Source organism: Halichoerus grypus, chromosome 3 (genome assembly GCF_964656455.1).
Source record: "Halichoerus grypus chromosome 3, mHalGry1.hap1.1, whole genome shotgun sequence".
In the NCBI taxonomy this organism is placed as follows: Eukaryota; Metazoa; Chordata; class Mammalia; order Carnivora; family Phocidae; genus Halichoerus; species Halichoerus grypus.
Genome location: NC_135714.1, coordinates 64,211,181 through 64,226,928, shown reverse-complemented (window position 1 = coordinate 64,226,928; position 15,748 = coordinate 64,211,181). Strand labels below are relative to the sequence as shown.

Genomic DNA, 15,748 nt, shown 5'->3' with positions numbered 1-15,748 from the left:
GGGGTGGGAGAGGGAGAAGCAGGCTTCCCGCCAAGCAGGGAGCCCGATGCGGGGCTCTATCCAAGGACCCTAGGATCATAACCTGAGCCAAAGGCTTAATGACTGAGCCACCCAGGCACCCCTAAAAAGCATATATTTAAATAAATGTACAAAAGGAAGAAAGCAAGGGAAATATATATTCTAGGGAGGTGTGTATAGGGACCAAGGCAGACTGCCCCAAGATGGGCCACTTTGGCATGAACATCATTTTGAGTTAAAAGCAATCCAATCCAGCAGACTCAGAAAGAAACTCGTTAACTCAACTGCCTGCTTTACCAGGAAGAAAGCTATTAATAGAGATTGTTCTTTAAGAAAATTATCTGCATAATAGGACAATTTTTGTTTTCCAAACATCTCTGTTCACCTTCCTGTAATGGTCTTTCTCCCCTTTGAATACTCAGACCCCCACCCCCCTCCTTAACTCATTTAAGCATATGTTGCCTCACTGTCTAGAATTCCCATGTCTGTGTGGATTCCTTATCCAGATGCTGTTAAATCTGATTTTTTTCCCGTTGTTTCATGTCAGCTTGATTCTTAGTCCAGCTAGAAGAACCTCAAAGGGTATATTAAATTCTTCCTCCCCAACATGTGTGAAGAGGAAGAGAAATGTGAGTGAAAATGGGGGATAACAAAGGAAAACACTTAAAATTTTTTTCATTAAAGATGAGTATAGCAGGGATTCATGGCAATAGCATGCTATGGAATGAGGAGCACAATCAACTCAACTCTATGTTCCTGAGGTCCTTAAATTAAAAAGGAAGTGACAGGCATGACATCAACTTTGTTTTCCAAAACAAATACCTTCAGTGTTCTGGCTTCATCTGTTAATTTTTCTGAATAATTTCCTTCCTTCCATCTATTCACATCTCATAAATCTGCTATGAAAATTTTGTTCTGATTGATCACTAGATAAGTGTTTTTCTTCTCATCTCTTCAAAGTGGTACTACAGCCAGTGCATTTCTTTCAAGCTTACCCCAGCACCCAGAGGATCACAGTGGTTCAAAATGCAGACAAAATGAGTTCTGAGGCACCAACAGTAGTACCACTTGACAGTTTCATTCATAGATTATGAATGAAACATTGCTAGTTGAATGCCAGACTCTTTCATAAAGATTGGTTTTCTAATATCAGCATCATTCAAATATTTATCAGTAATATAGAAACTAGAATAATTTTGCTTTTAATCCTCAGCATAATCCTCACCATAAAAATAGAATATATGTCCCTATGTCTAGCAGACACCTTTTATATTCTAAGAGTTAACTGTCCTGATCCTCTGGTTAATAGAAAAGATAAGTAAGCAGGTAGTAGAACAGATTGATGTGCTTGGTGTGTGTGTGTGTGTGTGTGTGTGTGTGTGTGTGTACCAGGGGTAAGAAGATTATAATTAATCAGGAAGGGAAAATGTAAAAGAAGAAAATAATTCCTGGGAGGAAAAGAGTACTAAGTAGGTAAGGCATTTTGAATAAAAGTTGAAGTCAAGTGGATTCAAGGTCTCTTAAGCCTTAATAACCCGAACATATTAAGAAAACTTTCCTAAGATTTCCCACTATATTATACCAAATGTCTCACCAGATCAGACCCAAGTGGATATCCAAAGCAGCAAAAGAGCAATGTCAGTTTTTGAAAATCTATGTCATCTTGAATTCTAAGGAAAAGAAAACCAAGAAAAACAGAACAATGTGGATGAAGAGAAATACAAACAGCAACATTTCAGCTAATATTAAGATAATTGCTCAACATATTTGCTTAATAAGTAATAATAAAAGATAATATTTGGTAGATAAAATTATGTAATTTGGTAGGATTTTAAGTGTAAAGGATAAAAATTCCTATTGATCCTATAGGGCAAGAATGAATTATTTTTTTCTGTAAAATGTGATATTATTATCATTATAAAATGTTGATGGTGACATGGTTCACTCTATACTAAGTTCTCATCACATAACTCCTTAGAGGGTAAAAGAACCTCAGCTCTGATGGGGCTCAGGACACACTACCCCAAAATATGGCACCTTGGCATTCTGAATATTTTAAGCAGAAGCAGGAAGGTCACTCTGAACTCCTCCTCCTTCCTCATTCTCCTTCCTTGAAGTAATCATAAAACCCTCATGTGCCCTCCCTATATGCAAAGGAAAGGAGCACCATCATCTCTGAAGACAAAGAAGAATCCTAACAAACAAGCCTTGTAAGTGTCCCCCAGTTTACTACAATTGCCTCATATTCTTTAACCTATCACATTCCCCCACTACTGTCCACTCTTCATCAAACCTAGCATAAAATATTCAGGTCTGCTTCTTTGGGTCTTTATTTCTTCTTGAAGGCCCCTGTTCACATAAAACATATTAAATAAATTTGTAATCTTTTCTCCTGTTAATCTGTGTTTATCAGTTTAATTTTCAGACCCATCCAACGACCTAAGAGGATCAAGGAAAATTCTGCCTTCCCTACACCTCTTAGAACCGGGAATATCTACACTTCTGGTCAATGGTATTGTTGTTCCAGGCAGAATTATGTAATGTAAATGTTTCCCCTTTGAATTATCTTCCCAAACCTGGCATACATTTCAGGCACTAACCTCAACCTCAGCTTCATTACATTTCTTCAACCTTTATATTTTATTCTCTCCACCTTTTAAAATCTTATTGCCAAGAGATTCATATTTCACTTGCAAACAACCTCAAATTCTTTTGTAGGAATGCAGATTTAGATAGTTGATGGAAAGATAAAGGAACATAAAGGGGTAGTGTTGAGAGAAGACGTTTGAAAGCTGTTTCACAGAAGGAGGATCCGGCAACACGGTAGTAGAGGGTGAAGAAAACTGAGATTAAGCAATCTGGTAGGACACCGCAGTAAACCAAATCAACCTAAAGAAAAACTGATAAGCAATGTATAAAAGGAGGGGCAAATGTATGAATGTAGGAGCAAGTATAAACAAGAGTCCAAAGGAATCCATTGTTAATTGTTTTTTAGAAATGCTCATCAAGTAGATTTAAAATATAAAGCCTCTAGACTAGAAAAAAAAAAATGGTATTTGTGTATGGGGAATAGATCTGAAAGAGAATAATAATGGAAGGGGTTTTTTTCTATTTCATTATTGTCTTGACAATATTAAAAAATAGACATGGAGCTAAAATCCCAGAACAGAAATCAGGACTGCAGATCTGACTAAGGACAACTGAAAACCTAAAAGTGGTTGAGATGAAAATAGTGAAATACAAGTGAGGAGAAAACACCAAAGAATTGTCCATGGAGAGAGATCCAAGGCGCTGAGAGGAAGGAAGCAGAGACTGCAGAGATACAGACAACAGCAAACCAGAAAAAAATGGTAGGTTATAAGGTAATAAAAGTCAAAGGAAGGCAACATTTCAAGAGATCCCAAACTGCTGTTAAAGGCATCAGTGGAGATCAAGCAAATCCATTCAATCTGAGAAGAGATCCTTAAATTTGCTACAAAGGGATTATGAATGACTAATGAATGAATTAATAAAATTTAAGTCAAGAGCTAAATCAACACAAAAACCAGAATTTAAATAATACTCTGAAGAAAAAGTCTATGACTTTTTCAAAAATGTAAATTGTATTTGCTTTTTAATTTATGATTAGCTGATCTATCATCAATATTGGCATTTTGTCTACATGGTTTTCTCTGTGACTATTTAGATTAATTTTATGCTCAAACAGGCTAAGATCTATAACTAAATGTGGCAATGGTGACGATATGTCAAATACAAAAATAACCAATTCATCTAAGCAATGGGTCCATTTACTACTCCCTGAGTTAAAATTAATTGCACTTGTAAATATGTTCATACGGGTAGTCACCAAAAAAAAATAATAATATACATTTGTTGATAGAGAGATATGATGTTTCTTGAAAAGATCAATAATATCTGTAATTACCTGCTTGTTGGAGAGACAGAGAGAAAGAGAAGGAAAAAAAAGAGTGAAAGACGGAGAGAGGATGAGGGAGGAAGAGAGAAAAATGTCAGTATGTAGGTCTCAGTGATTTAAGATATCCATCCAACTGATAGCATTTATTGTTATCACATAATTTGCAGTCTCAGTGAGTGTATGTGAAATAATCTTTTGATTTAGTCACACCCTTAATTTCATGAGAGAAGAGCTCCATCCTGTATTTTTGTACATAGATCTTATTAGGAAAATGTTGCATTTGAGATGATCTCTCAATAACAAGTTCCTTACAAGCATTTATTTAGAATTATAATTCTAATAAACATGAACAAAACCAATTATCTCATAAAAACAAATGAAAAGAATTTAAGAAGAATTTCAGCTGATAGCATTTATGCTTATGTAAGTGGATATAGGAATTTAATGAGAAATTGGAAGATACTGCTCTTATAATTAGCAATATAACATACTATAATTAAACTGTACTTTATGTGCATAAAGTAAGAAGGCATCACTTATAGTACTTGATCCCTACCAATCTAAAAGATAGAAACAATCCATCTTCCTAGATGAAAACACTGAAGATGATCACTTGATCAAGCTCATAAAGCAAAAAATGGTAACTATCAGAACAAAAACTAAGTCAACAGACTATAAAACATTAAATTCTTAATAGTCATATGGCAGACACAGATGCACTGTTGCTAGGAAAAGAGCAAGAGCTGGGAGACAGAAAGCCCAACCTAATTACCAGGCACAGATGTACAGGGATTGCTGACGTGCTGAAGGTGGATCTGAAAACTAAATTCTATATCCAGCAAAAAATCTTTTTTTTTTTTTTTTTAAGATTTTGTTTATTTATTTGACAGAGAGAGACACAGTGAGAGAGGGAACACAAGCAGGGGGAGTGGGAGAGGGAGAAGCAGGCTTCCCGCGGAGCAGGGAGCCCGATGTGGGGCTCGATCCCAGGACCCCGGGATCATGACCTGAGCCGAAGGCAGACGCTTAACAACTGAGCCACCCAGGCGCCACCACAAAAAATCTTTCAAAAGCAAAGAAAAATATTTTTGTCCACAACTGATAGGTGAAGAAAATTCACTGCTAGCAGACATGCACAATTAGAAACCTTAAAAGAAGTTATAGAGTTAGAACTACACTTTCAAATAGAAATTTTGATCTGCACAAGGAAATGAAAAGTACCAAAAATGATCAAAGAAGCTAAATGTAAAAGAATATATTTTATTTTGAATCACTTAAAAAGAGCAGCATCTTACATGAAATATTAACAATGTATTACACAATTTGCAACATACTTAGAAGTAAAAATGTATGACAAAAATAGAACAAACATGGGAAAAATGAAAGGAACTGGGGCAAAGTTCTTACACACTATGTGAAAGGGTTGTAATATTATTTGAATATAGACTATTAGAAGCTAAAGTTGAATATTACAAATTCTTTAGCCTATACTAATTTCTTAAAGAGCAATCACTAAAAAAAAAAAAAAAAGAAAGTTTAAAGAGGATAAATAGGTCAACTATGAAGATAAAATGGAATTATTTTTAAAAACTATATTTAAAGGAAGTCAGGAAAAGGCAAAATTTGACACACAGAAAACAGCAAGATGGTAGATTTAAATCATATATATAATTACAAAAACATAAATCATCCAAATATACCAATTAAGGGCAGTACTTGAAGACTGAATAAAAAAAGGCAAAACTGTCCACAAGAAATCCATCTTAAATTCATAAATGTTGGTAAGTTAAAAATAAAAGAGTAGAAAAACATCTCATGCAAATACTATTTAAAAACTCAAGTAACTATATGAGTATCAGAAGAAGTAAACTTCAGAAAGAAGAATTATTACCAGGAATAAAGAGGATATTTAAAAAACAATACAGGAGTCAATTCTTGACTTTTCTGTCAAGAAAACATAGGAATCATAAAGTGCATGCATCTAAATACGTAAAGCAAAAATAGATAAAATTGAAAAAGTACACAGAAAAATCCATTATTATAGCTGGAGTTGGCAACACTCATCTTTATTTTATTTTTAAGATTTTATTTATTTATTTGACAGAGAGATAGAGAGCACAAGTAGGCAGAACGGCAGGCAGAGGGAGGGAGAGAACCAGACTGCTGAGCAGGGAGCCCGATGTGGGGCTCATGACCTGAGCCGAAGGCAGCCACTTAACTGACTGAGCCACCCAGGTGCCCCAACAGTCATCTTTAATTGACAGAGCAAGCAGACAGAAAATCAGTAAGAATACAGAAAGCCTGAAAACACAAACAAGCAACTTGACCTAACTGACTTTTTTAGAACATTCCACCTACAACAGTGGAATGTTTTCAAGTGTCCTTGGAACAGTCACTGATATAATCCATATTCTGGGGCAAAAAATATATCTCAATATATTCTAAAAGAATGAAATAATACAGAATTTTTCTCCTTTCATAACAGAATTAAACTAGAAATCAGTATCAAAAAGATATTTCAAAAATCTGTAATATTTGGGAGCTAAACCACAACTTCAAAATAACTCATGCATCACAAAGGAAATTTTAAAATCTTTTGAACTGAATGAAAATCAAAACAAACATCAAAATTGTTGAAATGCAGCTAGAACAGTGTCAAGAGGGAAATAGATAGCATTAAAGTTCATATTAGAAAGAAGAAAGGTCTAACATCAATATCTAAGATTCTACCTTAAGACACTAGAAAAAGAAAAAAACTAAACCCAGTGCAACCTGAGGGAAATGATAAAGAGCAGAAACCAATGAAATAGAAAACAGAAAAATACTAGAGAAAAATCATTATAGTTCAAAAGCTAGTTCTTTGAAAATATTAGTAAACTCCCATATAGTTAAATCAGGATCAACTTACTAATATGAGGAATGAAAGAGAAAACATCCCTACAGATTCTACATATATTAAGATGATTTAACACAATAATATGAAATTTTTCTGCCTATATATCTGATAGACAAATGTAATGAAAAAATTATCTGAAAGATACAAACTACAAAATCTTATTCCGAAAGAAATATGTAACCTGAACTTCCCTATTATCTACAAGAAATTAAATTTGTAGTTAAAAGCCTTCTCACAAAGAAAATGTCAGGACTAGGTTTCACTGGTAACTGCTACCAAACAGTAAGGAAGAAATAATATCAACTCTACACATAATTTCCAGAATATATGAAAGAACAAGTAAAACTTCCCAAGGCATTTTATGGGACCAAAATTATCCTGATACAAAATGAAGAAAACACATTACAAGGAAAAAAAAATATCCATCAACTGGAGAATGCATGAATGCACAAATTGCTGTCCATCCATAAGATAGAATATTACTCAGAAATAAACAAGAACATACATACATGCAACGTCATGATCTCAAAAGCCTTAGTGAAAAAACAGCTATATACTATATGATCCTATTGGTAAGACATGCTGGAAAAGGCAAAACTCTAGGGTCAGAAACCAGATGAGTGGTTGTCAGGGAATGGAAGGAGGGCATAAATATAAAGGGGTATGAGGAAACTTTTTGGACTTATAAAGATATTAGCATCCTGATTGTGGCAAGCATCTCACTACTATGTATATTTGTCACAACTCATCAAATTAAACAATTTAAAAACATCAATAAATCTGATTTTCAAAAATGAATTATAAATTAAAGGACTTGCTGCCTGGCTTCAAGAAATATGGTTAGGTGATTGCTTCCAGTTAACTTTCTTGGTCAGCCTCAACAAATGAGCAGATGTCATGCTGTTCTCAGGATGGCCTCCGCAAATCACTAAGCAAGACAACGGTTCTAAGATCAAATAATCTCCACCAAATGTGGGATCCCTTTAACAGATAATCTGCTTTGCAAACACTCCACTGACCTGAAAGAGACTTTGCCAGGTGAGCATCAAGGTCTGACACCCGTCCCTGTCTAATTTTGCTTCCACCCTTTTCTTTTCATGTTTTTTACTTTCCAGTTAACCTTTTGAATTAACTCCATCTTTGTGCCTGCTTCCTAGAAAGGCCAGTCTGTGACAGACTGTCCCTGGAATAATCTGAAAAAGCAAGCAGTAAAATGAGCTTTGAGGACTATATCTCTCACCATGAGCCCTTTATAATGAGGTCCACAGTTCTTGAGGTAAGTGGTGTGTAGACAACCCCAGCACAAGGTAGTGATCCAACTGTTAAAACATTCATTCACATGTGAAAAACCCCAGATCCTATACAATTAAAGCGGAATGCCCTAGCCAATGGGGATGATTCAGGCATTTGAAACGTATGGGGAATGATACAATGTAATAACAATGCAATTGCATAAATAGTTGTGCTAAATTGCACTGATGCCCTAAAGGTTGATAATGCAAAGCTGAGGGCAAGTAACCAACAACTGTAACCAATTAAAAAAAAAACAAAAACTTTTTTTTTTTTGCTAGCTTACAAAGAAGTCCTCATGCAATGGTCAAGCACAAGATGAATCCAGCACAGGATCTGATAGTCTCAATGGCTAAAGTCCAAAGACACTTGGACGGTTAGCAGGGTCAGGTCTGTTACAGCAAAATCAGAATTTTGATTAAGAAAACCCGGCATCCCGACACACAACTGAGTAGATGTTACCGAAGATTCAGACCTCCCCAGACCTCTTCTCAATCTTCTGAGCATGAAAAAGGGATCTCAAACTCTCACCACCACCAGCAGCAAAACAGAAGGAAAATACAGAGGTCTTTCTCCCACAAGACAACATGTGTCCACCTCAGGAGATGTCCCCAATTCTCCTTCTGGCCCTCAGGCCTATAAACAAGTTAAGTCACAGCCAGGGACAAACAATGTTAGGTCTGATAAGAGAGGAAAGGGACATTACCCCAAAGAAGCTGCAAGACCTAGATAGCACATATAAGCAGGACTAGGAGATAAATCTAGACCAGGAAAGCCAGAAATAAGACTGAATATATCCCATTTGTTGACTTGCTGCACCCTCTCAGAACACAAGACATAGGATTTTGGTAAGGACCCCAGAAGATGGTGCTAACTCACTGCTAAGGTTGCTCCAAGAAACCAGAAACAATGACCCACAATGACTAGAGTTGAAATGCCTAAATTGCAGACAGAATTTTGAGGAAGGGATTAAAGGCTCAGAAAATTGGGCAGGCTAGAATGGACACCAAAGGATTATGGTCCATGGAAGGACCCAGAGAATACCTAGTCACCAAGGCCATCAGAAATACACTGGTCAGAATAGAACCAAAATCACTAAGAAAGAAATTCAGTGGCTCTCCTCTGCAGGCCAGGGTGAATATAAAAGAGCATGTCAGGGCACCTGAGTGGCTCAGTTGGTTGAATATCCAACTCTTGATTTAGGCTCAGGTCATGATCTCAGACTCTCTGGAATCAAGACCCACGTCAGGCTCCATGCTCAGCACAGAGTCTGCTTGTCCCTCTCACTCTGCTCCTCCCCCACCCCCTGCTCTCCCATTCATTCTCTCTAAGATAAATGGATAAATCTAAAAAAAAAAAAAAAAAAAAAGCATGTCATAGACATTAGCTTGCTGAAAGGAATGGAAATAATAGTGCCTTAAACTAATACTAAATATACCCCAAGAACCCAATATTCAACCTGTGTCACAAATAGTTAAGGTCCTTCTCTCCATCACCTGCAGAAATAAACGGAATTTCTCATACAAATGGAAATTCTCTGGAACTTATGATGGCGATTCCTCATTAATGCACCTTGGCCAGACCCTGGAGAGAAGAACATTCTGTCTTGACAAAAAGTTCACCAGCTAAACTATACCCATTCCTTCTTCCCAACATTTAAAGCCTCTGCCTTATGGTTACTATACCAGCTGCCATGAACCTTAGTTCAGGACAGGTGAGAGATGATGTCTACATGATAATAAAGCAGAGCTGGTTTTGCAGCAAAGGCTGTGGGAACTAGGAAAATGCAGAGCCCGCCCACCACTACCACCACCACCACCACCACCCCAGAAAATGTGGAAGTAAGCGACACAGCTTTAGGGGAAAAAGTCTTAGCAAGGGAACAGGAATAAATTAAGACAAAGAGGTAGAGAGGATGATTTATGAAGGAGGGGAGTTTGTCACAGAATTGAGGCAAAATAGATGTGTCCATCTTCATATCCTTCTTTGCCTGATTAACTCTTATTTATCCATTAAGAGCCATGTTAGCAGCCATGCCTTAAGAAGAGCTTTCCCTGTTCTTCACATTCCCTAAATCTTGACTTCAGCGTGTCACTACAGCAGCTACGACAGAATGCATTCTTTTCTGTTGTAATTGTTTTTATTGAGCTATAATTCACATACCATAAAATTCAAACTTTTAAGGTGTATAATTCAATGTTTTAATATATTTACAAGTTGCACAATCCTCTCCAATATCTAAGTCTGGAATATTTCAACACCCCAAAGAGAAGCCCCATACCCATTAGCAGTCATTCTCCATTCACCATTCCTTCCAGCCCATGGCAACCACAAGTCCACTTTCTGTCTATATGCATTTACCTATTTTGGACATTTTATATAAACAGAATTATACAATATGTAGTCCTTTTGTCTGGCTTCTTTCACTTAACCGAATGCTGTCAAGGTTTATCTATGTTGTAGCATGTAAAAATATGTATTTCTCTCCTTTTTATGGCTGAATCATATTCCATTGTGTCTATATGCCACATTTTTTTACCCATTCATCACGTGATGGACATTTGGATTATTTCCACTTTACGGTTACTATGAATACTGCTGCTATGAACACTGGTGAACAAGTTTTTAAGTGGACCTATGTTTTCAATTCTCTTGGATATATGCCTAGGAATGGAATTGCTGGGTCATATGGGAACCCTGTGCTCAACTTTTTGAAGAACTGCTGAACTGTTTTCTATTTTATATTCCCACCAGCAATGTAACTGTCTTTCATTTATCTAGCCCTCAAATTTCTTGAGGGCAGGGACTATCTTATGTTCTACCATATCCCCAGCATTTAGCAACAGTGCCTAATGCAATATGGTTGTGTATGAGTATTTGTAAAGTGAATGACTGAATTAAAAGCCCAATAATTTTTTTCTACCTTATGCCTTCTTTTGGAGAGACACTTATCAAAATACCACTGCATCACAATGCTCCCTCCCAATACCTTTAACTTTCTTCTCTCCAGACTCCTTCCCCTCTGAAACTAATCTAAGTAAATAACATACTCTTAGGTACCGGCACTTCTTGAGATGGGTGATCTATGATCACCAAACTGGAGAATTGGGATCTACTCAGGACTGCTCACCTGCACATTAGAGAAGTTAATATAATATAATCTGATGGTAGAATCAAGTGTTTCCAAATTGGCACCAATTAGCGGACGGGCAGATATTCATGTATATTTAGGGAGCAAAGTGACTCCCACATGGGGCCAGAGGCAACATATGGAGCCCATCCCATTACAAAGGCAGCCGGAGAAGCTCTGCAGATGAAAGGGCCTTCCAATTCTAGCAGCTCTGGGTGGGGATTAGCCTCCCATGATTGGTACTTAAGTAGCCTGATGATTTCCAGCTCTGGCCAGTTAAAGAGATTATTGCATAGAGTAAATACTCACTTTGATCCTCAAACACAAAGTGAACATGTGCACTTACACTTTAAACATGACCAACTTTTGATATGAAATAGGGACACATCTCTAATAAAATATGAATATACATTAATTCCCTGTAAAATCTCACAAAAATCTCTCCACTTCCATTGATAAGCATTTACTGATACGGAAAGAGAAGACTCCCCTGATATTTTATATAAGACGCATCACATTGTACACATATACTTTGCATCATTTCATTTTTTTAAGAATAGAAGTCGTGTGTAACTATGTTGAATAAATTCTCAAACTTTTATATAAATGACCTGCAGTAAGCAGAATGCCTACCCCAAGGATGCCCATGCCCTAATTCCTGGAACCTGCAAACATGTTACATTACATGGAAAAAGGGACTTTGCAGATGTAATGAAGGTTATAGACCCTAAAATAAGGACATGATCGGAATAATCTAGATGGACTCAGTGTGACCACATGAGTCCTTAAAAGGAGAGCTCTTTCTCTGGCTGGAATCAGGAAAGATGTTGCAGAAGGAGAAGTCAGAAATGTGAAGGGTGAGAGAATTTCGAACTACTCTTGCTGGAAGGGGACCATATGGAAAGCATGAGGACAAATGTGGGCAACCTGTAGGACCCACAGCCCAGCCCCCAAAATGACAGCAGACAAGGAAATGGGGACCTCAGTTCCATAATCAAAAGAAACTGAATCTGGCCAGCAACCTGAGTGAGTGTGGTAGCAGATTCATCCTCAAAGCCTCCAGATCAGGACTCAGTCCAGCCAACACCAGGATTTCAACCTTGTGATGTACTGAGCAGAGGACCCAGCTGAGCCACTGTCCTCTTGACTTCTGACCCAAAGAACTATGAATAAATACATTCGTGTTGTTTTAAGCCACTGAGTTTGTAGTAATGGGTTATGGCAGCATCAGATAACTAATATATTACCAAATGTCAGTATATTAAATTCCAAAATTCCATAGTAAGGAAACACAATAACCACTAGAACAATCAATTAAAATTGCACACTCCTGGAACCAATTCACGTTCCACTACCAAACGTTATTTGTTATGATAAATACATGGGAGATTTCTACCCATAATTATGGGATAGTTTTTAAAATTATATCTAAGAATAATATTCAATTTCTAAGTAATTGTCTTCTCCAACATGTATAACTTTAGCATTCATTTTTAAAAAGTAAATAGATAATTGCTTTGTCCCACCTTTCATATTGGCTTATCAGTTCATACAGTTCACTATAGGTGTACATGATTTTTATAATATATTTGATTAGATTCCTATTTCATGTAACCCTATATTAGTCACATTAACAAAAGCCAGTGACTGTTAATAAAGTTGAAGGAATCAATGTTTTCAAAAACCTAAGTACATAAATGATGTCAAAGATTTACAGCTCTCAAAAGTACAAAGAATTCTAAAGCAAAAGTCACTTACATTTTTAGTATATAAATACATAAAGCCAAAAGCATTGACTTACTTTTTAATAAGACTTTATTAGTCTAATGACCGTATTTTGGTATTTATGTTTCTTAAATTAGTAGCTCCAAGTTGCACGTGGCTCCTTGCAAGCATATCACAGTTCCTCCAGGTCCTGATCTGAAGAACACACGCTTTGGATATTCCAAGTTCTACCTGCTCCAGCCAATGTTTCCAAATTACAACAATGCCAGTGAAATTGGACTTTCCCAGAGACTCTATAGTATGATATAAAATCTAGATGTGGAACACAGACACTTACTTTTTCTGAGTTCTTTCAGCCAGCCTTGCAATCTCTATTGCTGCCTTCCTTGCTTCAAAATCTTCCCTTTTAACCACCTCTCCAGTCCCTCGATAGCCTAGCTCCACCAACTGGCGGGCCAGGCCTTCATCCTAAAGAGAAAAATAAATTTTAAGATTTGCACACGAATTAGACATCTTATTTTATTCGATGTATACTGAATAACTATTTTAAATGAAAATCAAATCTTTTTTTAAAAATGAGACATATGAGATATGAAAACTTAGAATTCTTTCTAACAATACTTTCATAAACATCTGATTTATCACCCCTTTCCCACAGATGTACAATAAAGAAAAAAAAGGAAACATCAGTCACTAAATTTTCTCTAAGGGATTAAAGGACAAAAGTCTGTTATTTTTAATCCATTTATGAGAGCAGCTGTAGATAATTAATAGAATATCTTTAAAACAATAAAACTGAGACAATTGTACTCATACAAGAAAGACTTTGAAAAAACCAATTGCACAAAAAGAGAATTGGGTTGCTCCCATAAAGTGCAACATTTCAGAGACTTACTTCCTTGAAGTCAATGAACTGATGACACAGAGCATTAAAACTTCAAATACAAAATAAAGAGCAGATGAATTTCCTATTTAACTGGAAAGATCTTGTTTCCATATAATGTTGGTACCCATAAAGACAGCAAAGTAGAAACCCAGAAAGATGACAACAAAAAAGCTTCAAGCTGAAAAAAATTTCCCCACAATCCTTTAGCCCTTTTATATTTCAGCTACTTTAAGAAATGTCTCACACATTTGTGTCGCTTGCATAGCATATTCAAAAAAGAATACTGCTTCCCCATAATCTGAAGAGGTGTTGTTTTATATGAAGTTACTGATAGAAGGACTAAAGTATTACATAAAAATATGTATATGTTAATAATGTTCCTTATATTATCATCTTGGTTAAATATGAAATATTTGAAATACAGTGAAAACAGCATACATTTTATTGTTACAGACACTTACTTAATACATCACTGCGGAATACAAGAACCATCTGACAGAATTAAATGAGAAAATGTAAGATGCCTGGTTAATAATCGATTCAGCCCTTAGAGGCTGGTTTAAAATTCAAACCAATGGGAAGAAAACATTTAGACATTATCAGCCTAGAAACGTGCTACTTTCCTTTGCTAAAAATTAAAAGCAAATACAGTTGACTCTCAAACAGCAAGGGTTTGAACTGTGCAGGTTCACTTACACACATTTTTTTCTCAATAAATATACTGGAAAATTCTTTAGAGATTTGCAACAAATTGAAAAAAAAACTCACAAATTAATTGTGGAGCCTAGAAATAGTGAAAGAATTAAGAAAAAGTTACTTGTGTCATAAATGCATAAAATATATATAGACACTAGTCTATTTTATCATTTACTACCCTAAAAGATACATAAATCTATTATAAAATGTTAAAATTCATCAACACTTACAGATTGTACACCATCTTTTCATTTTTCATTCTGATATTAGTAATACATACAACATCTACAGCAATCTGTATCCTCGAAGACAATATTGATGTAGGTACTGACAGACGATTCGTCTTGTAAAGAGTTATGTAAACTTACTTTAGATAAAACACAGTCCAGTACTGTAAATGTATTTTCTCTTCCTTTTGATGTTTTTTTTTAAGATTTTATTTATTTATTTGAAAGAGAAAGTGAGAGAGAGAGCTCGTGAGCACACTCACATGAGCGGGGGAGGGGCAGAAGAGGGAGAGGGAGAAGCAGATTCCCTGGTGAGCAGGCTCCATCCCAGGACCCCAGGATCATGACCTGAGCTGAAGGCAGACGGTTAACCCCCACCCAGGAGCCCCTCCTTATGATGTTCTTGACATTATCTTTTCTCTAGTTTACTTTATTGTAAGAATATAGCATATAATACACATGACATACAAATATGTTTTATGTTGTCTCTTCAACTGTTTATGTTCTCAGTAGGACCTCTGGTCAATAGTAGGCTATCGGTAGTTAAGTCCTGGGGGACTCAAAATTTCTCCACAGATTTTCAACTGCTTGGGGATCATCGGTGCCCCAATCCCCTTGTTGTTCAAGGGTCAACTGTACGGAACTCTGTGTAGTAAGGGGATGCATTTGCCAAACTAATAGACTGCAAAGCACCAGGCCTTGGGAGGGCTATGTGCCTTTTTCTCTGACTCATTTCCCTGCTTATTATACTAGTTATTCTAGGCTCTTCGGTGAAAAGCACAAAACTAAGCAAATGCCTCCACCTAGTGGAATTAATATTTAATAGAAAAAACAATGAAGATTTTGGATTTGATTTACAAAAGAGAGATGATTTGAGTGTAAGTTTTCATAAATATATTGTTAAAAGTGAGCATATGGGAAGAACTCTCAGCTAAACTCTGAGACTGTGGGGTTTTTCTAGAAG

General features: G+C 36.2%; 1 protein-coding gene across 1 annotated transcript in view; it reads right to left on the bottom strand.

The window, feature by feature from the left end:
• Positions 1 to 15,748, bottom strand: part of CFAP299 (cilia and flagella associated protein 299) — a 554,803-nt gene that overhangs the window by 513,405 nt on the left and 25,650 nt on the right. The window contains exon 2 of the mRNA XM_078068194.1: positions 13,313 to 13,443. Within this exon, the coding sequence (XP_077924320.1) occupies positions 13,313 to 13,443 (131 nt within the window). The remainder of the gene's footprint in view (positions 1 to 13,312; positions 13,444 to 15,748) is intronic.